We start from the raw sequence: 14,154 nt of genomic DNA, 5'->3' as shown, positions 1-14,154 counted from the left end.
CATTTCATGATTATTACTATTATCCTGCTAAAGGCTTAATAGCCAATCATAAGGGTTTATAAAATTTTCATTTTAAAATGAATAAGATGTGAGACTTCTTATTAATTTTTTTTGGGGGGGGTACTGTTCCCAAATTAAGGAAACACCCACTTTCTGCCAGGCTCCTGGTGTTATAACACCATTGTTATAATTCTCAATGTAACTGGTTTTTAATTCATATTTGCAGTAATTATTGTAAGTTGTGGAAACCCCTAAGTATCCTATTTTTTTTAAAAAAAGTTTTATTGATTTCAGAGAGGAAAGGAGTAGGAGAGAGAGACAGAAACATCAATGATGAGAAGAAATCATTGATCGACTGCCTCCTGCACGCCTCCTACCAGGGATGGAGCCCGCAACTTGAGCATGTGCCCTAACTGGGAATCGAACTGTTACCTCCTGGTTCATAGGTCAACGCTCAACCATTAAGCCACGCCTGTCGGGCAGTATCCTAGTTTTGATCATCAGCGTTGACTGTGGGGTGATTTTCTCTGAAGCACATCTGTGAATAGATTACTCAGGCCTGGCCCTAGTTCTGGGAACGCTAACTGAAGTGGTGTGAGTGATAGATAGGCTTTTCAGACTTGAAACTGGAGAGAGTCATTGTGGCAGAGTGGTGCCATGGGAAGGACACAGGCTGTCATTACTTGTCCTCACCTGAAAGGGAAGAGCTACTGCTCAGGTCGTGGTGTGAGAATCAAACCAGCATGGGGCTTGGTCCCCCACCCCCTCATTCCTAAGACATAGGTATCTACAGGACATCATCGAGCGTTTACATTCTGATTCAAATCATGCACGCGGAGCGCGCCCCAGAAGTTACCTGGTCATTACTTCGTGTCACCAAAAAGGGTGCAAGAAAGTATATTCAGAACCTCTTTTCCTCATTTGAGGAAAATACCTCAAAGACTTTTTATGTCTGGGGAATACCAGCCTCACTTGCTTATTTGAAGCATAATTACAGATATTTAAAGTATTTCCTACAGTGGAAATCTTCCAGATTTTGCCTTTTCACAATCAGCATGGTGATTGCTGAGAAGAAAGAGGCCACAGCCTGAACTTCCTCAATAAAATCAAGACTGTCTGCATTTCTTCCATGGTTGCAGGTCCTTTTTCAGATCCGGGTTTCAGAGGGAGGCAGGGCAGAAGGTCCTCTCATAAAACAAGAGTGTGGTCCTCATCTTCTGAAACCAAGGGGAAAAAGTGGGTGAACAGAAGCACATCACCCTCCCCCAAACCTCCTCAGGTCAGACCTAGGATCCAGAAAGTAGCAAAAGTAGGCCACCTAGCAAATGAGCCAGTTCCTTTGAAGCAGGCAGGTAAGAGATCTAGACTTAAAAATACATCTGATACTCTCTCCCACAGCCAACGTGTAATAAATGCAAGCTGAAGAAATTGTCCTTTTAAATCTTACAATAGACCTCACAGGACCTTTTGGCTTTCCTTTACAGACAGGATTAGTATTAATATTGACAGATCTCAATGCTGCTTTTAATGTGTTTTGTGATGACTGTTTCTCAAAACCCATTCAGTATAAACTGGGTCCATCTCAATACTTAAAACACAGCAGTTTTTTTAAACATCCAAGATAGCTGTTCTGCTTTAGAATGCTGAAAACTTCTTTCTGCACAGTTATGTTCTAGAAGTTCTACAGGGCCTTGCTCTTTGCACCAGAGAAAGCAGAACGCAAGGGCCATCCAGTTGTCTTCGTCCTGTAGATCAGGATGAAGAACTGCATTAAAAGTTCTTTCTCTGCCCTAACCGGTTTGGCTCAGTGGACAGAGCGTCGGCCTGCGGACCCAAGGGTCCCGGGTTCGATTCCAGTCAAGGGCATGTACCTTGGTTGCCGGCACATCCCCAGTGGGGAGTGTGCAGGAGGTGGCTGATCGATGTTTCTCTCTCATCGATGTTTCTAACTCTCTATCCCTTTCCCTTCCTCTCTGTAAAAAATCAATAAAATGTATTTTTTTAAAAAAAGTTCTTTCTCATCGTCTGACCAGCGTGGCTCAGTGGTTAAGCACCAACCTATGAACCAGGAGGTCACGGTTTGATTCCCAGTTGGGGCACATGCCTAGATTACAGGCTCCAAGCCCAGTAGGGCATGCAGAAGGCAGCTGATCAATGATTTTCTCTCATCATTGATGTTTTTATTTCTCTCTCCCTATCCTTTCATCTCTGAAATTGATTAAAAAAAAAATTATTTAAAAAGGGTAATTTCTCATTTTAAGCTCGAAACAACCAGCACTGAAAAGAATGATCTGGACTGACTTCTCTCACCTTTAAGAAATATGAGCCCTAAAGCTGGGAGAGAGTGTCTTCTCAGGCGGTGGTGTGCCTTACACATTATTGGTGACCAACAAAGGTACTCAGCCATTTATGTAGAGACGATGCACATGTGATCTTAGCCCAGAGACCCTCCACCTAGAGGTCATTTACTCGGCCTTTCTTCCTGGCCTGTTAGGTGGGACTCCTTTGTCAACCATCTGCTTGAGTATCAGTTGTGTTTAAGGAAAGGACACAGGCAGTGGTGGTCAGTGGCACGGGCCCTAAATGTTTCTCTGAGGCATAGTATCCTCTGTGTGCTTCAGACACATGGGTCTGCTTGGGGCTGAATATCTTCCAAGTTTGATGGGCTTTGGAAATGTACATAAATGGGAGGAGGGGAAAGATAAGCCATAAGATACATCCTCACTCTTCTCCTCCCCTCCAGTGGGGGCCAACGAAAGTGCAGATGGGCATTGGCCCATTGGTGAATCTTTTTCTTTCTCTGTCAGTTAGCACAGCATGATGTTCATCTATTGATAAATGTTAGGGAGAAGGTAGAAAGGGGGGCACTGCATCCTGGCCCACTTTCAGCCTGTACTTGAGTGTCTTGTAGGTATGACTGCCCTGAGTCCAAGTGACATTGTCACTCCAACCCACCCCCATCAGTGCTGTGTTAATATTGTTAGTGTTGTTGCCAGACCAGCCACTGGCTAGAGGATGGCAGGGTCTCCAAGGCCTTGTCACCATAGCTGTGGATCTCAAGATGTACCTGTGGGCACTCAGGAAACTGGTCGCTAGGTTGGTAATTAAGGCCTCAGGTTGCTGGGTTAACATCCATTCAATAAATGGACTAGCAGGTGTGTAGAACCAGCACCACTACAGTCTGCAAGTGTGTGACAGTGTGGTGGCCTGGTGGCAGGTGGGAGTGAATGGCCTTCCTAGGCAGCCGTGGCACTAGCCACGCTGCGCAGAAAACATTCGGCTGCACTGCTGACCTCTTTGTGAGTGAGAACCTGGGACTTGAAGCACTTTCCCTTCATCTTTCTCAGGACGGGCCATACTAGGCCCAAGAGGAGGGGCAAGATGGCTCCTTCTGTGCGTGGGTGGGACTGGGGGACAGGGTGCCTCTAAGCAGGAGACCCAGAGGCCTGGGGGCAGCAATGCAGCTCATGCAGCCCGAGATGCTTCTTCAGGGAAGCCAGGGGCAGGTGCCACCCCTGGAGCCTCAGTGGGAGGACCAGGAAACCACAACCGGGAGGATGGGAGTGCAGTACCCACCTGCAAGAGCCCCGGAGCCCACGAGTGAGCGTCCCCCCGAGGGGTTTGGGGAGGGGGGTGTGATTGCAGCCCAACATTGGCAGGCTGTGTTATATAAAGAAAAGTGAACATGGACTCTAAAGTTATATGGATTGGTATAGTCAAAATAGGCTAGCACAGCGGTTCTCAACCTGTGGGTCGCGACCCCTTTGGCGGTCAAATGACCCTTTCACAGGGGTCACCTAAGACCATTCTGCATATCAGATATTTACATTATGATTCGTAACAGTAGCAACATTACAGTGATGAAGTAGCAACGAAAATCATTTTATGGTTGGGTCACAACATGAGGAACTGTATTTAAAGGGCCAGAAGGTTGAGAACCACTGGGCTAGCAAATCCTTGCTCAAAAGCTGAAGATGACTTTAGTTTCTTCACTTAAATAAAGAGCCTAGCCACAGAATAAATGACTCTCTAGCTTGCTTTGAAGAAGAAAAGAAGAATACCTCAGAACATTGAAATAAATCTTACTACGGTTCCATGGAAAGACCAGAAACATTTGCAGTTGGTTAGGCTGCAATAGGAGATGAGGCCCATTCACTTGCTCTTCTAATTTTGAAAATGCTTTACAATAATTGTTGTCAATATCATGTAAGTAAGGAAGGGAAATTTATTTAAAGCTAATTTAATGTATTTGGCTTTTGCATTCATTTATTTATTCATGTCTATATTTAATTAGCATCTGTTATATGCCAGGTATAATGCCGGGGTCAGCAAAAAGAACATGAAAATCACCCAGCTGGTGTGGCGCAGTGGTTGAGCATCAACCCATGAACCAAGAGGTTGCTGGTTCAATTCCTGGTCAGGGCATATGCGCTGGTTGTAGGCTCGATCCCCAGTAGGGGACTTGCAGGAGGCAGCCAATCGATGATATTTCTCTCACTGATGTTTCTATCTCCCTAGCATTCTCCCTTCCTCTCTCTAAAATCAATAAAAACATATTTAATTTTTTAAAAGTACACAAAAATTATGACTCCCTGAAATCATGCCTCTTAAAACCCTTTGTCTCTATCCCCCCCAACTATATTACCTCATGTTCTGCCTTATCGTAATTAGAGAGTTAGATTAATTTTATTTTATTTTTTTTATTGCTTAAAGTATTACAAAGGGTATTACATATGTGTCCATTTTCCCCCCCCCGCCCTAGACAGATTAATTTTTAAAATCTTGTAATCCCAATAATGTAATATGCAATAGGGATGGTTAGAGAAGAGAAAATCTTTAAGAAATTTTAATTACTGGGCAGTTGGCTCTATCAGGGAAATTAACAGACTTGTCCGTGTAGACATGGAGGGCTGCTCAGGCTGAACTGAACCCCTGTTGTAATTTGAATGCTTGAAAATGCTTTCCATTTTATTGTCAAAATTACTGCCTTGACTTCCTCCCTCTCTTCATTTGCCCGTTTCCCTTGCTTTTTATCCTGTGCTCCGCCAGTGTACGACATAGTGGCGTTTAACTACTTCCTGGAGGCATTGTTAGTCCTCCGGAGCCCCAGTTCGTTATGGATGCAGATGCACGGGGGTTCAGCCCATCAGCTGCAAGTTGGGCTAATTTGGAAAACCTGGTTCCTCTCCTCGTAAGAAACGGCTCACGCGCCTCCTATAAAACAGCTGTGTGTGTGTGTGCATTTCGTACTCACTCAGAACAACTAGGACTGAGGGTCCCTGCTCGATGCTAGAACCGGAATTTGCTTGGCAATGGCAAGGCCGCTTTGCCTAACAGGTCTGCCCCGGGGAAGGCGGGGACACGCTGGACAAGTCCCGTCTCCCTTGCCGCCTGTGGTGTGCACTTTCCTTTGACTTTCCTTCTCCATGATTATCACTGAGTGGAATGCAACCCCGAACCTTTCACCAGATGTTGTCTCGCCATCTCCAAGGGAAGAAGAAAATTAAAATGGATGTTTTGAATGTGCCCCACTTTTATTTTGTTCAGGCCCCAAACTGAATGAGGCAAAGAGGTTAAAATCTTTTCTTGTTCCACCTGAGTAAGCATGAAAACCTACAATCCTTAATCTTTTAAAAGAAAAACAACCGTCCTCTGTTTGTGGGATTTCTGATTCATTTCTTCCACCCTGCTCCCCTGCTCGGCATTTTTTTTTAGTCAAATACTGTCTGGACTTTTGTGAGCCAATAACCTCCCTCCTCACCTCTCCCCCTTCAACTCCCCCACCCCTTCCCTGTGGTCACACAAAGCAAGGAGCCCACAAAAGACAGAGTTTTGGGGTTTGTATTTAAAAGGAGGATGAAATGGTGGATATATTTAGGAATACAGAATGGATCTGTTAAAACTTTATCAAAAAATTAATTATTGGTGTCAGGATAGGGGGACTAAGGAACATGAAATTGAGATTAAAAATAAATAATAAAGAACAGAGAATATAGCGTTGCTTTTTGTGATTCACACCAAACCGACTTTTCTTTCGTGCAGCACAACCCGGTAGGTGTGGCAGTGACTTCAAACCTCCTGAGTTAACAAGTGATATTTTAAAAAGTGAGACTCCCACAGGAGGTAGGGGAGTGGGAGTGGGAGCCGGAAGCTTTCTGCTTATTGATGTCCCTGAATAATAAGCAGGGCTGGGACGCCACCTGCGGTTAAAAGCCCAGGGCCTGAGTCCTGGCCACTTCCCGTTGCCACGAGATCGTAGTGAGGGCACTTCTGTGTCTGCGAAGCGCTGGGTCTCCAAGGCATATGTCTGTGTCTGCAGCTAAACCCTCAGAGAAGAGTTCTCAACCAGGGTCCCCCGGCCAGAGCCTGCCCTCCACCTGTTTTTGTTCAGCCCTGACGCTAAGAATGTTTTCTTCAGATGAATGATTTGATGATAGGGAACATTATCTTTGAACTCCAACGAAGCAAAATGTTATCCTTTCCCAAAAGAATGCCTCCCCCCCCCCCTCAGGAATAATACTGCATTATCAAAAAATTGTACTCAATTTAATTTTGTCGATAAAAAAACTGTGTGGGAATTTGCGTTCTGCCTTATATAATACGTCTGCATTTGTCTCTCAGCATACAGGGTCTGAAATATTTCCTATCTATGGCCCTTTCAGACAAAGCTTGCTGAGCCATGTCCTAAAGTTCTAAACTGTAGCACAAAGCGACAGATTCTGTGCCTGAATCTCTGGATTTTCTTTTTTTTAAGAGCAAAGCTTTTCTGGCCAATGTGGGTGTGAGTTAATACGCTTCCACATGGGCCACACCCTGAGAAAACAGGTATCAGAGGTGAAATGTGGCAAAATGTGGTCAGTAGCTATGTGTTTGAACATTTAAAGTTACAGAATAAAATAAACTGTGTTTCCCTGTATAAAATAGCAGGCAATAATAGTAGGTATTCCATAGGATTGTTGAAAGGGTTTGGTGAGATAGTGCAAATAAAGGACTCGATGGATGTTAGAAGAAAAGAACAAAGTCTACCACTGAGACTTAAGTTTATTCACCCTTGTGTGGCTCCTGGTACCTTTTATTTTAACATTTTGTGTCTGTGTATAGACATACTGTTCCTTGTACACTGAGTACAGGGTTCAGGTAATGGAAAATATACTCTGGTTGTGTCTCTGTTCAATATGACTCTGATATTAAAGGAAGACCCTATCTGTTTAAAATAGAGTTATTACTTAAGCCCTATCCATTTCTAAGGTGATTTTTAAAGCATAAATAAATCTTAACAGAGAGCAAAAAGGGGAGGTTTTGGTTCAGAAAATTTTAGGATATTGGTGTCACTGTTTTAGTCACCGATTAGACTTACAGGATCAGAAAAAGGACACTGTCTTGATATTTCAAATAGCTAGATAACTGCGAATTCTCCCCATCCACTTAGAGGGGGCCGTGGCATTTGCAAGGAAAGCAAACTTGCTAATGATAACGGAGGAGAGGAAATTGGTGAGCTGCCTGTGCTCTTCCTCATTCTGCTCGCTCACAATGTACTTTCTGCCTCTGGAGTGTGTCCTCCCCCCTCCAAGGTCCTATCGGCGTCACCTCTTCTGAGAAGTCTTCTTCGAATCCCCCCTCTCACCCCTGAGTTCTGGGCCACTGTTTTCCAACCAGTGTTAGCATTTGCCCTCTTGTGCTAAGACTAGAGCTCAACCCCCACAAGGCTGATTCCTCCTTATTTGCAAATCCTCCCCCACCCTCATACTCCCACCCCTGCCTGCTTTAGGTGTCTAATATCTGCTTGTTGAATCAATGAAATACTGAATCAAAATTTGTCTAACATTAAAATAAAATGAGTGGCAAAATCCTTTTGATTTTCCTCTTTTCAGATGTAGATTAATGTACATAGTGATCATGAAACATTATTGTACAGCTGATTGCAATTTCACTGATAAGTCAGAATTTTTATATATATATAGCTTGCCAAGCTATTAAATTCTGAAGACCTGGGACCATCAGAGAAGAGATATAAATCTGACTTATTTATTTTATGCAGTGCTGACCCATAGCATGGAGGCAGGCTCCCCAGTCCCCTTGGTAGGTGTGCTCCCTTGGTGTGGCAGAGTGCCTGCCACCGTGTGCGTGCGTGCGTGTGTGTGTGTGTGTGTGTGTGTGTGTGTGTGTGTGAGAGAGAGAGAGAGAGAGAAAGAGAGAGAGAGAGAGAGAGAGAGAGAGAAAGGAGAACAGCATGCCTGAGTAGAGTCCTGCGTGACGCACTGCTCCAGACCCATGTGTCTAGCTCACGGAGGTCAGGAAAGTGGAGGGAAAGTGTCTCCTTCATAGCAGCTGTTATTGATTGGACTTCCTGTGTGTGAGGCACTTTATTGGGTGTATGTGCACCACTTCATTCACTCTCACGACAATCCAACTCGTCACCTGAGATCTAGAGAGGTTGACCTCATGAGGTCATCAGGTCTGCTGGATTCCAGAGCTCATGCCCGTAACTGCTGCTCTTTCCTCACCGGTCACCTCCTTTCCAGGGAAGTGGAAGGGTCTCCTGAGCTAGCTAGTTTGGGACTTGGTCATTGTTTTCTCCTCAAAACATGGACTAGAGCAAGTATATTATTAATCGCTGTCTTTCCTCTTCTCTGAGTTCAGGGACAACTGATCTCGAGTCAGGAATTGTGTCCTGGTCACCAGGTCCCCTGCTTCCCTCCTGACTCAGGGGAGTCATCACACATCTGTGGACACGCTAGGCTGCAAGTCAGAGGTGACAGGTGTGGCAAACGGCAACACAAGTAAGAGCTCCAACCCTTAAGGAGGGCTAGCTTCTGTATACTTCAGGTTCTTCTAACCTTTTTTGGTGGATTATATGGAATCACATGCAAGTTAAATCCGTGAGCACCACGTGTTGGAAATTCCAGGCGATGAGAAATGAGCTTCCTGGTAATTGAGAATGAAGCTAAGGAAGAAAATTTTATTGTTAATCAAAGGCTTAATTGCCTCTGGGACATTTTAAATAAATGCCACGCCGTAGTTAAGGAGCAATGTTCTGTAAGTGAAATGCAAAAATTCTTTAATTAAACCATCTTGGGTATTCCCTGATTGAAATATCGGCTTTTATTTTCATAGTTAAACCTTCATGATTCATGTAACAACTCAATCAGGGATTGAGTAAATTAAAGGCTCATTGAAAGAAGAAATCAATTGTATAAAATTGGTTGAAATTATTTCGGGGACAGTCTTCATTATACTTACTTGAATTGATCAGAGCATATTTTTGGTGCATTTTCTCTTTAGTGGTCTTGTCGACTAAGCTATTTTTCAGTCTGCAGGGCCAGATTGTGACTCTGGCATAGTATAGAGCTGACAGTTCTTAGAATTTGTCTTAGAAATGGAACAGAAGTATGGGTTTCTTGCCATTGAGAAACGCAGTGATGATGACTTGGATGGTTCCTACATTTAAGCAGGAAAGAAGTGGGTAAGCAAATTGGTCAACAAACGTAAGGGTGACCACATACCAGGCCTGTGCTAGATGCTGATAAACTCGTATCAGTGTCCATGAGCCCAAAGGCCCAGTTCTTATTGCCAACTAAACAGACCCAGAGGTTCAGGCTCAGAAATAGACTAGGAGACTTGCTGGCTCTCTCATCATACCTGGACAAAAAACAAAACCAAAAAATGAAAACTCAGGTACTCAAAAGTTTTGACTTAATAGATTGTTCACTTTGAGTGGCAAAGGAGCCTGACATGGGAATCAGTGAATTTTTTAAAAGCAGCAATGGCTTATTTTGCCCAGCTAATGCTGTGATTTCATTTAATTCTTCAAAAAAGAAAAATTACTATCTGAAGTTACCAAACCTTAAAACATACAATCACAAATATTTAAAAATTTATTTAGAGTGAGTAATCAGCAAATAAAGAAGTCATCAAATAATGGTGTTTTATAGAATGAGTTTATACTGAAACTTTTTACCTTCTATCTTCAGGGTTTTTGACTTAAAACAGCTGAGCCCTGTACCAGTAAAAGTGGTTGCATATTCAAATAAACACACTTACAGACACACCTTGTGAATTGAGTACTTGGAAAAAGGAAATGGAGGAAAGAAAAATATTTGAAGTCATATTATTGTAAAGACTCTGTGGTCTTCAACACATGTTGATCGATTCAGGCCAGGCTCAGAATGACAGGTCAGGTTTTACCTACTGTCTCAAAACCACACTGACCCGTGGGTCCTCTAAAAAGTCTCCCATCCTCCAAAGCCCGTGTATAGGCACAGAGAAGGCCCGGATGGTGCCCACCAGCTGCAGAAGGATCCCTGTGATGGGTGAGATGTGAAATCACACTCCTCAGTTCTAGGGCAGTGTCTGGAAGCCTGGCATTGTGATGTCACAGTGAGAATAGAAATTCCTTTAGAATTCTGCATGATGATTCGGAGCAATTACTTCTGTTCTAATTCCCTGGCCCCAGGACTTGGACAGGGACAAGCACATCTTCACAGTCTGTGAAAAAAGGAAAATGCACCGTGCACTCCAGAGCAAAACTAGCCGCCTTGCTGCTTAACCGGTTTCCAAATGATTCAGACTTGTTGAAAGAGATGTTTATGAGCCCATGAAAATGAAACATCTTAGCGTTCCCTCACATCAATATTTTTTTAATTCTTTGTTGTCACGTGAGATATGTGTGGTGTCCTTTTTGCTGACTCTAGTGCAGTGGTTCTCAACCTTCTGGCCCTTTAAATACACTTCCTCATGTTGTGAACCAACCATAAAATTATTTTCCTTGCTACTTCATAACTGTAATGTTGCTACTGTTACGAATCATAATGTAAATATCTGACATGCAGGATGGTCTTAGGCGACCCCTGTGAGAGGGTCGTTCGACCGCCAAAGGGGTCTCGACCCACAGGTTGAGAACCGCTGCTCTAGTGCATCTGCCTTTCCAGAGCTCAGTGGTCAGGACACAACTCACATGGATACTAGGAGGTTCGAGGTTCTCAGAACAAATTCTTCCCTGCTCTTTGCAGAGCAATAATGCCTATGAGTATGTCTCAAGTGCCCCCTTGCTCCCTGGTTTGGGTTCCGAGGTCACCTCAGGTCACCTCAAGAAAATCGCCCTCTGGGCATCACTTTGTGGGGCTCTGGTGTTTGCAGTTGTTGTGGCTACTTGGGTTCTGTTTGAACCTCTTTTCTCTCTGTCTGACTGGTACATCCTGTGTGCTGGGCTTATGCTAGTTCCATGTTTCGGGAGAAGGTATCCAACTGATGCCCATATTATGACTTAACGAGTTGGAAAGTCCGCGTGTATAGATTCTGCATCTCTCAAACTGCGATTTTTGATTCAGAGACAGGTTGCCTGGAGACACTTTCCGGAGGCCTTGGCTGCTTGAGACACAGATTGTAATCACAGTAATTAGGCTGCATTTTCAAGTCCTGCTCTCAGCTTATCTGGCAGTGTTTAGCCAGTGTGCACACTGCTGGATCAAGGGCAGGAATCGAAGGGCCGGTTGTGGGGCTGCTCCTGGGGAGTTCCAGGGGAGCTGCAGGGACAAGGGAGCAGTGTGAGGCCTGGGGCGAGAGAGGAAAGAAATCTGATATTGATAAAAACACCTGTTCGTGGGAATTGTTACAAAAGACAGATTGTAGTCCAGACTTTTGCCAGAAATTCATTATCATTTAATTCATTTTCTCTTGTTTAGTCTATTTTTGAGTATTCCTAAAATGTCCCCTGTTAAGAGAAAGTACCTGCCTATCTTGATCCAAGCTAGTGAAAAATATTGTAAGAGATGAAACAGATATTTTGATGGATCAAAAATGCGGGTTTGGATGTGTTTTTTTTAGTGCCCTACTTTCAGTTAGCTTAACTTGAGCAGCACAGTTGTGGCAAAGAAGCACTGATGCCCGATCATGAAATCAATTGGGAATTTGGTGGTGATGGTGCAGAGACAGGGAATCAAGCTCAGGGGTGCTTTTGTCATCCACTTGGTCTTCTCAGTCCCACAGAGTAAGTCACTTCACCAGGGCAGCTGGAAGGCAGGGGTGACAAGAATATGGTGATGGGGGTATCAGCCCCACAACCCCTACTAATTGAGGGCTATTGATTTTGAATGACTACTTGAAAACAAACTGAACACTGAATAATAATAAATAGGATTATTTAATCCTCACTAGAGGATTTTCCCCCATTGATTTTAGAGAGAGTGGGAAGGAGGGAGGAAGGGGAGAGAGGAGAGAGAACATCAGTGTGAGAGAACCACATCAATTGGTTGTCTCCTCCATGTTCCCCAATCAGGGTGGGGAACCTGCAACCCAGGTACATGTCCTTGACTGGAATCGAACCTGTGACCCTTCGGTTCGAGGGCGGATGCTCTAACCACTGAGTCCTGCCGGCCAGGGCAATAGGTTTGAACTTATATAAAACACTTAATTTCACAACATAAAACCATTTGAGCATCTACAGTATTTCTAACTCTAGGATCAATATAGTTGAAAAGCATGGACAGCAGATTTTTTTAAAAAATAACAGATTTTTTTTTAAGTTTGATTTTACTAGAGACAGAAACACAATTTGTGCCATTTTGCATTGGTAGTTCGTATAAGGTTACACTTTTTTTAAAAAAAAATTGATTTGAGAGAGAGAGAAGAAGGGGAGGTGGGGAGAGAGGTGAGAGAGAAATACTACTTCATTGCTTTGTTGTTCCACTTATTTATGCATTCATTGTTGCTTCACCCACAACCTTGGTGTATCCGGATGACACTCTAACCAACTGAGCTACCCATCCAGGACTAAGGTTAAAGTTTTGCATTTTCAGGTGTAGGTTTTTGCACTCACTTAAATTGCTAGCATATTTGTGTGGGGAATGAACTGGTCTGTGTTTAAATGAACTGTTGTTGGCTATCTCTCTTGACAATTATTTTATGATTTGAATGACATGTCATATGACCCTCACATACTCACATATAGTAGTTTTCAGGCCACAATTACATTTGCCACTAATTTGCATCTTAGAAAGTATTTATAGGTGCAGCTGTGAAGTGCTGTGTTCTAGTGACAAGGAGTCAGCTGCTTCCAGAATGCACCTTATCCTGGGAGTAACCTGGCGTCTTTCCTGAAAAGCTCCTTAATATCCAGTAGGCCATTCAGGCACGCGCTTAGCATTTTTTCCTGAAATTCTTTCGTAAATTAACAGGAAGCCTTCCTTCCCGTTTTTATTATAAAGGGGGAAATGATGGTAAAACTTAAACACACATTGTTATTTTAACATTTAGTTTTACATCTGTTGGGGAGTTGTGTTTTTACTTAAAAATACTTTAGCCAAGAATCAAAACCAGAGAATTACCCCTGTTCCCAACCTTCTGTCATTGACGGCTCTTTGTTAAATGCAAACAGCAGAAAACACCGTGTTAAACTCATGTTGGCTCAGAAAGCCAAGTATGAATGAAGCCTAACCGTCTCAGCGCCCAGTTTCCTTTTAGTGATTTAAGTAAATTGCTTTAGAAATCTTGGCCAAACTTTTAAAAAGTACTTCTCACACCTTGCCTTTATAAGTAACTGTGGAATTCGACACACCACAAATTCATTTTGTATTTTTCTTAATGAGTTTAAATGTTCAGATAGCCTCTACTTTTTTGTTATAGATCTTACAAGGCTGTTTCATTTCATGTTGAAGAGAACCAACCAGTATTACTACATTCCCCCCACCCCCACCCCGCTTAAGTGCAAAGGTTGGGTTAGGACAGGAACTGGTGAATTTGGAAAGCATCAGTTTTCTTTTTCCTCCTTCCTTTCTTTCTATGTTTATTTCACTTTGTAGCAGAGAATTGTGGGTTGTTGGTGTTTTTTTTTCACTTCAGACTTTCCTTCTTCTTTCTTTTGCTTGACAGTTCACACTAGGAGAGGGTGGTAAGCTTTTTGTTGTTGTTTGGTGGTGGTTTTTTCATATGTCTCCTTTTCCTCCAGATAGTGTTGCTGACCAAATTTAAAACAGTACAGTGTTTAGGATCCCTGCAGGGCCATTTTAAGGATGTGGACCCGTAAAGGGCCCCAAGCAGTAACTACCTGAATTGCGTTTAATTACACTATGTAGCTGCATCATTTTACTTTAGGTTCTTTCTGATAGATGCTGCAAGGCAATTGGAACCGCGGATGATGGGATTAAGTGCCTCTTGAAG

The 14,154-nt window shown here is 43.3% G+C and overlaps 1 protein-coding gene across 1 annotated transcript in view; it reads left to right on the top strand.

The window, feature by feature from the left end:
- Nucleotides 1–3,458: 3,458 nt before the first annotated feature.
- Nucleotides 3,459–14,154, top strand: part of CLYBL (citrate lyase beta like) — a 119,520-nt gene continuing 108,824 nt past the window's right edge. The window contains exons 1-2 of the mRNA XM_015562782.1: nucleotides 3,459–3,600; nucleotides 5,050–5,191. Of these exons, the coding sequence (XP_015418268.1) occupies nucleotides 3,459–3,600; nucleotides 5,050–5,191 (284 nt within the window). The remainder of the gene's footprint in view (nucleotides 3,601–5,049; nucleotides 5,192–14,154) is intronic.

Source organism: Myotis davidii, unplaced genomic scaffold, assembly GCF_000327345.1.
Source record: "Myotis davidii unplaced genomic scaffold, ASM32734v1 scaffold637, whole genome shotgun sequence".
Taxonomy (NCBI): Eukaryota; Metazoa; Chordata; class Mammalia; order Chiroptera; family Vespertilionidae; genus Myotis; species Myotis davidii.
The sequence above is the reverse complement of the archived record's forward strand: the minus strand, read 5'-3'. Positions and strand labels throughout refer to the sequence as shown.